Source organism: Chrysemys picta, chromosome 4 (assembly GCF_011386835.1).
Source record: "Chrysemys picta bellii isolate R12L10 chromosome 4, ASM1138683v2, whole genome shotgun sequence".
Classification (NCBI taxonomy): domain Eukaryota; kingdom Metazoa; phylum Chordata; order Testudines; family Emydidae; genus Chrysemys; species Chrysemys picta.
The window spans coordinates 68,503,617-68,516,878 of NC_088794.1; the positions used below are offsets into that span (position 1 = coordinate 68,503,617).

Here is a 13,262-nt window from a genome sequence, read left to right on the forward strand (position 1 = left end):
ACACCACTGACTTCCTGAGGAAACTACAATCCATCGGTGATCTTCCAGAAAACACCATCCTGGCCACTATGGACGTAGAAGCCCTCTACACCAATATTCCACACAAAGATGGACTACAAGCTATCAGGAACAGTATCCCCAATAATGTCACAGCTAACCTGGTGGCTGAACTTTGTGATTTTGTCCTCACCCACAACTATTTCACATTTGGGGACAATATATACCTTCAAGTCAGCGGCACTGCTATGGGTACCCTCATGGCCCCACAATATGCCAACATTTTTATGTCTGACTTAGAACAACGCTTCCTTAGCTCTCATCCCCTAACGCCCCTACTTTACTTGCGCTACATTGATGACATCATCATGTGGACCCATGGAAAAGAAGCCCTTGAGGAATTCCACCATGATTTCAATAATTTCCATCCCACCATCAACCTCAGCCTAGATCAATCCACACAAGCGATCCATTTCCTGGACGCTACTGTGCTAATAAGCGATGGTCACATAAATACCACCCTATACTGGAAACCTACTGACCACTACACTTACCTACATGCCTCCAGCTTCCATCCAGGACACCACACGATCCATTGTCTACAGCCAAGCTCTAAGATATAACCGCATTTGCTCCAATCCCTCAGATACAGACAAGCACCTACAAGATCTCTATCAAGCATTCTTAAAACTACAATACCCAGCTGCTGAAGTGAAAAAACAGATTGACAGAGCCAGACGAGTACCCAGAAGTCACCCCCTTCAAGGCAGGCCCAAAGAAAATAACAGAACACCACTAGCTGTCACCTTCAGCCCCAACTAAAACCTCTCCAGCGCATCAGAGATCGACAACCTATCCTGAAAGATGATCCTTTACTCTCACAGATCTTGGGAGACAGACCTGTCCTCGCTTACAGACAACCCTCCAACCTAAAGCAAATACTCACCAGCAACCACACATCACTGAACAAAAACACTGACCCAGGAACCTATCCTTGTAACAAAGCCCGATGCCAACTCTGTCCACATATCTATTCAAGTGACATCATCATAGGACCTAATCACATCAGCCATCAGGGGCTCGTTCATGTGCACATCTACCAATGTGATATATGCCATCATGTGCCAACAATGCCCCTCTGCCATGTACATTGGCCAAACCGGACAGTCTCTAAGCAAAAGAATTAATGGACACAAATCTGACATCAGGAATCATAATACTCAAAAACCAGTGGGAGAACACTTTAATCTGTCTGGTCATTCCATGTCAGACCTGCAGGTGGCTATCTTACAACAGAAAAACTTCAAAAACAGACTCCAACGAGAGACTGCTGAGCTGGAATTGATATGCAAAGTAGACACAATCAACTCAGGATTGAATAAGGACTGGGAATGGCTGAGCCAAACATTGAATCTATCTCCCCTTGTAAGTATTCTCACACTTCTTATCAAACTGTCTGTACTGGGCTAGCTTGATTATCACTTCAAAAGTTTTTTTTCCTCTTACTTAATTGGCCTCTCAGAGTTGGTAAGACAACCCCCACCTGTTTATGCTCTCTGTATGTGTGTATATATATCTCCTCAATATTTATTCCACTCTATATGCATCCGAAGAAGTTGGCTGTAGTCCACGAAAGCTTATGCTCTAATAAATTTGTAAGTCTCTAAGGTGCCACAAGTACTCCTGTTCTTTTTGCAGATACAGACTAACACGGCTGCTACTCTGAATCCTGTACCTCTCTCTTCTATTTGTCACCCCCCTGCCTGCTTCTTTTGCCTATTATAGGAGTCTGAGCTCCAGGGCATGGCAGGTAAAATGCCTATCACATTGTGAGAGCTACTGAAGATAAATAGAATAAATATCAGGCCAAATCCCAAAATGCTTCCACAATTTTTATTTAGTCCTGGCTGAGGCAAAACTTATGGACGGGGTGCTGGGAGCTTTCATCATATACAGGGTTTACAGTTTTGTTCAATGGCTTTCAGCTCCCCCACTATAAAAGTGTTCCGACATCACTGCTCATGGATTTCAGAATTCAGTCAGTGGTAATTACTTTCAGAAAAAAAATATCAATTCAGTGAACAAGGACAAAAAATTGAATAGGGCCTTTAGACATCAGCCTTCCTATCTCAGTAAACCATCTAGCAAGTCAGCAAACAGAATGGTATAGGTAACTGACTGAACAACAACATTATAAAACCACTACTTTATTTCCTAAGGATCATTTTTTTTCCTCATGCCTTTACATGGACCATGATGGGGTCCTTTTAAAGAGAGGAATCTTATATTTAACCAATCCATTCTTGGTTTGATGAGGCTAATGTAATTCAGAAAGTTGTTTAAATTAAAGTTTTTAGGAGCCCCCCATCTGATAAATTCCCTCTCCCCCTCAGTTTTTAATCCAAGTATAATAAAGCTAATATTAATTTGTTGTACTTAAAAACCTTGCACAGCCTGAACATGTTCCTGCAGTTTGACACTGAATCAGGTTGTAATACATCATCATGCTGCCATTGTTCAGACAATGAACAACTAATATATCATCAGCTTTGATCTGATAAGGCATTACTCACTAAACTGGTATTGGTTAACTGGATTGCATTACAGTGATCCAATACCAACAGGTTTAAAAGACCCCAACAATCTTAAAATATAAAACAATTTTACAAGGATCTTAGTAAGAGAATGTTTGCATAGCCGAAGAATGAAGTGTCATCTTCCAAGCCAAGCATTTGTTTCAGATGATGTCCATTTTCTCTATCTAAGAAGACTGAAATATTTAGTGATTTCATGGTATGAGCTTCTTTTTGCTCCAGATCCTTTGGATAAAACATCTATAAATTCTCACCCTCACCAATAAAATCAGTGGGAGTTTTGACGCACATTTCAATGATACAAGATTGTGATGCCTACAGACAACATGGCAATAGTTAGGCTGCTAGTGCACTGTGACCATTGCCTATCACCAATATTGTATATTTGTTTTCTTGTGCTCCCCCATCTGTTTGTATCCATCTGTTGTTTCTTGACTCACATTTCAACTGTCATCTCCTTGGGGCAGGAGCTGTCTTTGTCCTGTGTTTGTGTAGCACTTGGCACAATGAAGCCCTGGTCCACGACTAGGGCTCTTACGTGCATAAGAACCACCCTACTGGGTCAGACCAAAGGACCATCTAGCCCAGTATCCTGTCTACCGACAGTGGCCAATACCAGGTGCCCCAGAGGGAATGAACAGAACATGTAATCAAGTGATCCATCCCCTGTCACCCATTCCCAGCTTCTGGCAAACAGAGGCTAAGGACACCCTACCCATCCTGCCTAATAGCCATTGATGGACCTATCCTCCATGAATTCATCTAGTTCTTTTTTGAACCCTGTTATATTCTTGATCTTCACAACTTCCTCTGGCAAAGAGTTCCAGAGATTGACTGTGAAAAAAAAATACTTCCGTTTGTTTTAAACCTGCTGCCTATTAATTTCATTTGGTGACCCCTAGTTCTTGTGTTACGAGAAGGAGTAAATAACACTTAATTTTTTACTTTCTCCAACAGTCATGATTTTATAGACCTCTATTATATCTCCCCTTAGCCGTTTCTTTTCCAAGCTGAAAAGTCCCAGTCTTATTAATTGCTTCTCATATGGAAGCCATTCCATACCCCTAATCATTTTTGTGGCCCTTTTCTGAACCTTTTCCAATTCCAATATATCTTTGAGATAGGGCGACCATATCTGCATGTAGTATTCAAGATGTGGGCGTATTATGTATTTATATAGAGGCAGGATGATATTTTCTGTCATATCTATCCCCTTCTGAATGATACCCAACATTCTGTTCGCTTTTTTGACTGCCACTGCACATTGAGTGGATGTTTTCAGAGAACTATCCGCAATGACTCCAAAATCTCTTGAGTGGTAACAGCTAATTTAGACCCCATTATTTTGATTATGTTTTCCAGTGTCCATTGCTTTGCATTTATCAACATTGAATTTCATCTGCCATATTGTTGCCCTGTCAGACAGTTTTGTGAAATCCTTTTGCGGCTCTTCACAGTCTGCCTGGGACTTAACTATCTTGAGTAGTTTTGTATCATCGGCAAAATTTGCCACCTCACTGTTTACCCCTTTTTCCAGATCATTTATGAATATGTTGAACAGGACTGGTCCCAGTACAGATCCTTGGGTGACACCACTATTTACCTCTCTCCATTCTGAAAACGGACCATTTATTCCTACCCTTTGTTTCCTATCTTTTAACCAGTTACCAATCCATGAGAGAACATTCCCTCTTATTCCATAACAGCTTACAGCAATAATAATACAAATACTTTCAAGTAATTTTGGGCCAGATTCTACGGTCCTCACTCACATTCACCACCACCTTACTTCAGGGGTGCCGGAACAATTTTTAGTGGGGGTGCTGAGAGCCATTGAACCAAATTGTAAACCCTGCATATAATGGAAACTACTTCAAACTGGGGTGTGTGGCAGCACCTCCAGCACTCCTAGTTCCAGCACCTATGCCTTATTTCGCAAGCAGGCTGATTGATGTGGATATTAAATATGAGTAACAGTGGAGAATTGGGTCCACATAATAGTAATGTAATAATGTTGTTATTAACAATCATCCATCTTAATCGGTCCTTATTATTCATTCTTTTTTGCTTTCATAAAAGAAGTCAATCTACCTAATCATACCAGATCAATGGTGGCTTTGCCAGAAGCCCCAAGCAAGGCATGAATGAATGACAATACTGAAAGTAAACAAAGCCACTAAAGAAACTGCAACAATGGTGGTAGGTGTACAGTTTAGGTGACAAAACTGTCTTCATACTGTTCACATCATATACCTGTATTAGTCTGAAAGGCACATCCCTAGACAACCATATACATACAAGATGTGGATTTTCAGACCCTGGTCATTGTGTGACCAGTTCTGACACCGTGAATGTACAAAGGGGTTTTGTTGGTTTAAAAATTCTACCAGTTATGCATATATAGGAATTATGACATTTAAAATGGACATGCCAGTGTTTACAACTGTGCGTGTGTGTGGGTAGTATGCTTAATTTTGTATGTACCCAAGTGGAGGCTGGGTACAAGTGGAGCTTAAACTTTAGCCCTACAAACCTAGGGGACTGACACAAATCTAGCACAGATCAGCAGTGAGCACAATACCTTAAGACCAAATGTCTATTCAGCCACATTTATGAAAGGCAGGTCCCAGTTTAGCTCACCCCTCAGAGCTACCACCACATTATTTGGCCCTAATCACCTTTGTTAGCCAGCTTGCTAGAACGGCCAAGGGTATGGAAAATGAACTTCTCTCCCTAGAGATGCATCAAGCACATTGGTGGAGCAGTTGGTACAAACATTGGACCCGATTCTCCTCTCATTTACTCTGATGCATGTCAGAAGTAATTCCATGGACATCAGTGGAGATGCACCAGCATAAATTTGGTTTAAATGAGAGGAGAATCAGGCCCACTTCTTTGTCTGTCCGAGACTAGATAATTTCAGCCTCCGCAGGCTGCCAACCTTCTGATGCTTTTTACTAGTACTATATTTGAAATAAAAAGTGTAGATACAACACTCAATTTAACAGGATGGGGAAAAAAAACAAAAAAACTCTATAGGGTACCTGTGAAATAGGAAGATGCACAGATCAGGCAGGGATTTTGTGGCTGATACTCTGTTAATTAAAATAAATCCTAATGGTACATAAGTGTGGAGAAAGAGGGGCAAGAGAAAAAAGCAATATTGCTTTTCAGGAAGCACAGAGGAGCCTCCAGTGAGGTGCTGAGAGTTCTCAGCTTGAGCGGGAATGGAGGGAGCTGTGCACCCTACAGGACTGGGGCCTCATGCTTTCTTCACAGTTATACTGTAGAGTACAACAGCAGCAGCTATGGAGAACTGGAAGTGTATAAAGCAAAGCAAAAACACAAAAGTGAGTGCTCTGTGCTAAAAGTTAGGGTTATCTCATTTGCATTAAAAAGGAACATCTTTCAGGAACACAAAGCTATATAGCGTAGAGGCAAGAATCTCATAAAACTAACTGCTATGCATCCTTGTGCATATTTATTGAAAATTGCCTTGAGGCATTTTTCATTGTGCTTAGCAGAACTAAATGCCTTTTCCACAGTAACTCCTTCCTCAACCACCATGGATTTGAAAGAAAGAGACCTAAAAAAAAAAAAAAAACCTAAAGCTTCTCAGAGTTTCTATAAGTGTAAAAGAAAGTCTCAGCAACAACAACAAAAATTGTTTGCTTTGGACTAGTGATTTTTTTTTTAAACTTCATTGAATCAATCTTTGCCACTCTAATCTGGGAGCCAAAAATATATTGGAGTATTTATGATACTTCATTTGGCTTTGCTGAATGGAAGACCATAGAACAAAACACTAAGCAAATACATGCACACTTCACCTTCAAATCACTAATAAAGATTAACTAATTAATCCTCACAAGCTAGGGAAATATTATCATATAAGATACTTGTTCTTGGTCACATTGATACATATATTACTATAACTTAATGTTTCTGATAAGTCCATTTACAAGCAAATAACTAGGTGAAAGTTATATTTAAGGGCATTGGAGGACAGAATTTTGCTCACTCATTTCAGATACAAGCTCACATTCAATAAGCTCCTTCTGATTTTCAAGCTATAAAAATGCCAAGAGTTTGATTTTTTTAAATATATATTTTATTTTATTTACTCCAGTGTCATCCTCTAGAGCAGCACAGAACTCCAAGCAACTCACTATAAAGTATCAAGTGAGACTCTCAGGGAAGTGAACAAATACATTGAGGAATATTGGATTTCCAGCTCATTGTACCTGATGCATCACCAACTCTCACAGGAAACAGATGATCATTGAGACACTTTTCCACTTTGGTCTTAACTCTGGAAGATACTCAGGACACATCTGAAAGATGCCATTGGCTCCAGTTTTAGAAATGGATGTTTTAGATGATAAGCTTAGGTGAATTTCTCAAGTTGTATAGCTGCACTTTGATGTCAGTATATTCAACTGGAGCTGGTTTCTACCTTAGGAAAATAGCAGTCTCATCAAGAAACTGTACACATTTAGATGTAGACATAATTACTGCAGACAATGACCTCTTTTGCATTTCTCTACAAATATGATAAATGATACAATGTGGGCACATAGGAGATTTCAGAGAGAGCGAGTGAAATAGTCAGTTAACTATTTATTCTGTAATTCAATATCTGTTTTAAGACTCCTGGTAAGTTAAATATTAGAGATGTAAGTGTAGACATTGTCTCAGTAGAAGCTTTCAGCTGTACCGAGACAGTTGTGCCACTGTAAGATTACTTGTGTAGCCACGTTATGCCAACAGGAGAGAGCTCTTCCTTCGACATAATAAAACCAGCTCAACGAGTGGCAGAAGTTAAGTCAGCATGAGTGGCTCTCACCGACACAGAGATGTGCACACGAGCACTTATGCCAGCAAAACTTGTCATGCAGGGAGTGTGATTATTTTCAACATACGTGCTAGTGTAGACATGGCCTGGGATGTCACATTGCACTTGGTCTAGCTATTAGTTTTCAAAATTTAGTACATTTTTCTTAGTAGTGTTAAAAGTCTCAGTATAATTAACATATGTGCTGCATTACTAACATCTGTTGCTTCATAATGCAATCTCTCCATTAAGAGATTGTTCTTGCCTATCTTATAATAACTAGTTTCTCTTTAAAAAAAATAAAAAATTTTCTCTCTCATCTGGCCTTCCAAAATACCACCCAAGAATCTGGACTAATTACATCTTCACTTTGGGTAGCTTTGCTGCTACTTTCATCTCTAGTATGATTGACAAACTTCAATTCTCTCTAATCTTCACTCATGTCACAAGTATTCACAATAGAAACATGCTTAGCACCGTTCTCAACTGCACTGCTCTTATTCACTGTGACTACACTATTTCACATCCTTCCACCTCCTCCCAACATTATCCTCTTTGTCAGAGATTCCTTTTTCCATGTCTTTTGTTGGCAGGTAATTTTACTTTGAAGTGCAATTTTGATATTTTTTAAAGAGCGATTTCTCACTTAAGAAAATTAGACATTGTCTGACCCCACTTCCATAATTTACTGCAACTATGAAAATTTAAAAACACTTTTTTTAAATATGCTTAAAAGTAAACATTGATATTAAAAATAAAAATTGAATTCTGACCAACCTACTTATAGAGTACAACAGAAGCATGAGACACCCAACCTACAACTCCCACGAGGCATCATGGCAACATTTCAAAATTGAAGACTTACCTTTTGACCAGAACACTTCAGTATTTGAATTTCTGCTCAAAAACTGAAATTCTGCAGAGAACTTAGTCTCCTGCCATACAGGCACTAGAGCCAATTTTAAAATATTGGCAGAAAATATTGACAGAAATGGGGAGAAATCGTTTTAACATCTTCCTAAGATACATGTGCAGAAGATTTCCTCCTCCTTGTGAGATTCTCCCCCATCTCACAGAGAGGGACACAAGGCTGGGAGTTGGGGCCCTCTGCTGAAGGCCCTTCATATAACCAATGTTCCAGGTGTGGGGGGGTAGGCAGGATGAGTTGGGGAATCCACAGGCAAGTTAATATAGCCCAAGCTCTCTCCTACAGAAACCCACACCACTCTTTTAAAAGTGACTCCTTGGGCAAGGGGGGGTGTGTGGTTCCCGGCAATAAAAGTTACACCAGCAGGAAGCTGCAAGGGTGGGCAAGCTACAGAAGCACAGAACCTCTGCACAGATGATCGTGTACCTTTAGTGAGCCCACAGTTTTCTGGGACTCAGTTCTTTCTAAACCCTAGTGTTTAAACCATACACTGAACATGGCTTTCTGCAGAGTGGTAGGGACCCACTCAGTAAAGTGGTACAGCAGTGACTGGGTACCACAGTCTTGTTATAACATTTGCTTTTGGAAAAATCTAGATGACTGAGTGCATTGATGGAGATTGATCATTAGGACAACCTAGCAATCCAGAGAGCCATGTCCTTTTTACCTAATTTGACCCACCCTGACCTTTGAAATTTTTTTCCAATTTCTAGATCAGCAAGAGGAGAATGAATGGCTTTCCTGGCTCATGCCTCAAAGACTTAGTTTTAGTGGAGCTGTGTCAGTTTACATCATCTGTGGATCCAGTCCCCTTTTAAAAAGGGATTAGCCCAAAATCACACAGGAAGTCTGTGGAGGAAGTTAGGTACTTAACCCGGAGACCCAGCAACCTAACCCAGTTCTTTAGAGTCTTCTACTGTGGCTAAGATAGCTATCTACAACAGAAAAGACCATCTCTTCCTCAAACACAGAAATAGTTACAGTAACTGGTCAAGACAGCATTATGATTCTATTAAAGTCTAGCACAATACTTGGCCAACAATAGTAATTAATTACAGTCAGTTTGCCCCCACAAGATTTCTTGTGAGAGTTCAGAAGAGCTGTTTGCACAAGCTATAGGAAATAATGCCTGGTAATGTTAGCAAGACATGCTAATGACATTTCATAATCTCTCAGCAACACCATTAATGTTTCACATCACTGGTGCACAAACTGTTGTATATCATATTAATTAGCCTACAAACACCTGTCAAATTATGAAGAAAATGACAGACTCATTAAGGAACTCCAGTGTGCCTAAGAGAAGTTCTCATGATAGAAGAGAACATTCTAAGTTAATGTTTTTCCCTAGGTGGAAAGTCACCAAGCTACCACAGACATCTTTGCCCAAATGTAAATCCTATTATATTGCACAGACATGAGCTGTTAGAAAAGGATGACAAACAAATACATTAACAGTTATGAGTCTCCTGCACTAGGCTAGGGGGATACCTAGTTGATATTTAAAATTGCAGAGCACCTCACTAAATTCACCTGCATTTGGAATTGAAGAGTGAGAGCTAGTCTACATACAGTTTTTATACATTGGTTTAAAAACACTTATAGTTGTATCAGTTCAACCCCCCCCTAATGTGGGCCCAGTTATATTGGTGTAAAATCACCAAAGTAAGCTAGATGTTAGATTTATACCAGTATAATTCCTTCTACACTAGCGAGCTGCACTGATCCAACTACATCTGTTTCTAAACTAGTGAATAAAAACTGTATGTAGGCCAGCCCTCAGACTCATCACAGTCTACTGTTCAATTACCCAAAAGACCATCTATTTTCCAATATCATACTACAGCAGCTGAGATTAGTGCAGGCACTCAAATGTGGGAGGGCTGCCAGCAAGATATTTTTTGAGAGGGCCCTCAGGTATGGAAATCAGACTTCACATCAAGTCTGCCAGCACACTGGTGCTGACAGACCCTTTTTTAATTCCAAACAATTGAGGGGGAGAGTATATTGAGAGTCAGAGAAGTTGTGTCGTGCTTTGGAGAGTAGAATTTTATTAGTATTTAATTTTATACAAGGAAGAGCATTCCATTGTATTTGAAATGTTATTGTCAATTTAAATTACAACAGGACAGGGGTTTGTGAAAGGTTGACTCACTACAGGTGCCTCCTTCTGGCCAGGTGTGGCACAGCAGCTCCCTCCCCATTGGGTATCCTCCAGCTGACGGCCGCTCCAGGTGTCTAGTGTGTAGCCTTTTCCTGTGACTTAGCCCTCCAACCAGATCAGTTTTAAATCTTTCCCTTTCCTCTGTAGTTAGTGGACCAAACCAGTAGTCAATGAACATAAATTGAGTTCACAGATAATAGAGAGGAATGGTTCCCTCTCAACTTGAGTCAGCATCCAACCCTCCTTTTGCTCAGGGAGGGGCCATCGGGCAGTGGTCACTTCCCACCTTCAGTCAGCCCCCTCTTCAGGAGCTGAAGGTTTGCTCTCCTCCCTGGTTTGCCATCAACTGATCTCTGGCTCTCCTTTTTAAGCTCCTCCCTCTAACCCTAACACTTCTCACAGGTGCAATAGGGCAGAACCACCTGAGCCCACATTAGCTCATTAATCTCCTGTTGTCCAGTGTATGGTTTGGTATGGGCCGCATTTGTGATTTCTTAAGTTAAAAAACACAATATTTATCAGACTATATAGATTTGTTCGATAACAAAGACCAAGGTTAGTGGTGGACTGCTGTAAGTCAATATACAGCTATTATCTCAGAGGGTTAGATCATTCATGACTGGGATATGCCCACACAAGCAGCAGCACATTGCTGTGCTGTCCCTGGAGCAGCCAAGGCTCAGTTACCCTGCTGCTCCAAGGGATAAGCCTCATCAGGTCTCTATGGGGTGCAATGTATGTTTCTCCATCACCCAGCCCAGCTGCACCTGCCATCAGATTGGTTAGGGAAGGTGTGAAGCTCATCCCACACCCAGTTCTGCTTCCTCCCATCCATTTGTGCAGTAGGGGAAATAACTGTGGAATCTGCTTCCTGTGCTGTGCTGTTACCCGTTGGCTGGCATAAGAAGTTTCCTTGTCCTCCCATATGCTCCTATATTAGTAGTGCCACAAATTTGAACAGGGATACACAGAGAGTATAATGTTATTTATTAATAAATTGAATAAACTGAGGATGTGAGAATAATTTGCATAACTTTTTTATGGTGTGGTCAAAATTTGAAATAAACAATACTTTAGCTAGTGAAAAGTGTATGTCATGGTGCTACTAACCTGCAGACAATTATTTGAACCATGAATTGCTGTGGACACACAATGCTGCATTAATTACCTCATAAATAACCAAAAGTGAACCAACCAGTGAATTTGGGGCCCAGGAGCAAATTAGAGTTGGCTGAAATTTTTATATTGAAAGCAAAAATATGGTGAAATTTACTTTATTTTTTCCAGCTTCACATCATTCATTCTTGGTGACATTTCACAAAATTCACTGCAAATAGATCTGGGCCATATTGTACTATCATTTTTAAAAGAACTCTGCATTGAGGTCTGTGGGGAATTCTACTTATAACCTGATGGCACAATCTGGCCCACCAAAATTGGGCCTTCTCTGTGTGTTTTAGAATTTGAAAAAACTCAAAAAGCACTTGTGAAACTGTGGATAATATTCATGAGAATTTGCAAATTTGCTACAAAGGTCTAACAATAACAGTGTTCTCACCTTGAATATGGTAAAGTTTTTTTATGGGCAAAATCATGACTTTTTCATTGTCACTGAAGTTACAGTTCCTGACTTGTGCAAGCTGTTTCCTCTTTGGAATAGGAAAACACCAAGGTGTACTCCAAAAATATTATTCACAAAATAGCAAACAATTTTTTCAACTGCAATGACTTCTATGGTACTGCCTATACCTGTGTGTCTGTGCAAGCTCACACAAAGCATATGAATGGCTAAATAGCAAGTTTATCTTGCTGCTTCGTTTATGCTCAAATTATGCTAACCCATGTGATCAGCAGCACCCACTTTCTATTGGGGCAGCATCATGTGGCTCACTCACTATTAGATGCCTCTTTATGGCCACATCTGGAAATTAGCTCCATTCAGATCTGACACCCTCCCCCCCACTTCCTCACATTATGACTCTCCTCACTCTCCAGGACTCACAAGTGCTCCCTCAGTGACTCAGCCCTGCAGCCAAGTCACTCTATAGTCCTCCCCTTCTGGGTATCATTGGATCAGCTGTCCTCATGCCCCTCTCCAGGGCCAGACTTCCACTCCAGGGCCAGATCCTGTGCCACTTTTCCAGAAGCTAGTAGGGGAAGCCAGGCCCACCCATTACTCCAGGTTCCAGGCCAAGGACCCAGCAACTATGGCCTGCTAACTCCCAGACCCTGTTGCTGCTTCCCTAGACTTCTTGCTAACTTTTTGCACAACTCTGGGTTACTACTAGAGCTTCCTCTGCTCCCCATGACTACTTCCCCCTTTCAGCTTCTTACCAGAATCAGCCATCCAAGGCAGGATCCCAAGGCTTCCTCTCCCCCTAGAATGCCTTCTTGTAGCTCCTCTCCACTTCAGGGAGTGACTGCAGAGCTCCTCCCTGAAGCCCTCTCTGAGCACCAACTTCCTCTCTTTATAAGCCTATTTTAGCTTCCTCCCCCCCCACAGTTGGGCTTCATCAACCATTAGCAGGCCTCAGCTCTCCTGCAGGTGCAGCGTGTATGTGAACTGGCCTATTTTAACCCTTCGGGCCTTGCATGGAGTGGACAGCCCATGATAGGCAGTCATTGGTAAGGAATGGGAAGAGCACACATTCTTGTTTTCCATACAGAAAGATCAACACATTTTCTGTCCAAATAACTTAATTTTAAAAACAGAAAAGCCACAAGACAAGAATGAATCGATGTCAA

The 13,262-nt window shown here is 40.9% G+C and overlaps 1 protein-coding gene across 1 annotated transcript in view; it reads right to left on the bottom strand.

The window, feature by feature from the left end:
• Positions 1-12,929, bottom strand: part of ANO3 (anoctamin 3) — a 390,311-nt gene extending 377,382 nt beyond the window's left edge. The window contains exon 1 of the mRNA XM_065592543.1: positions 12,852-12,929. Within this exon, the coding sequence (XP_065448615.1) occupies positions 12,852-12,864 (13 nt within the window). The 5' untranslated portion in view covers positions 12,865-12,929. The remainder of the gene's footprint in view (positions 1-12,851) is intronic.
• Positions 12,930-13,262: the final 333 nt, after the last annotated feature.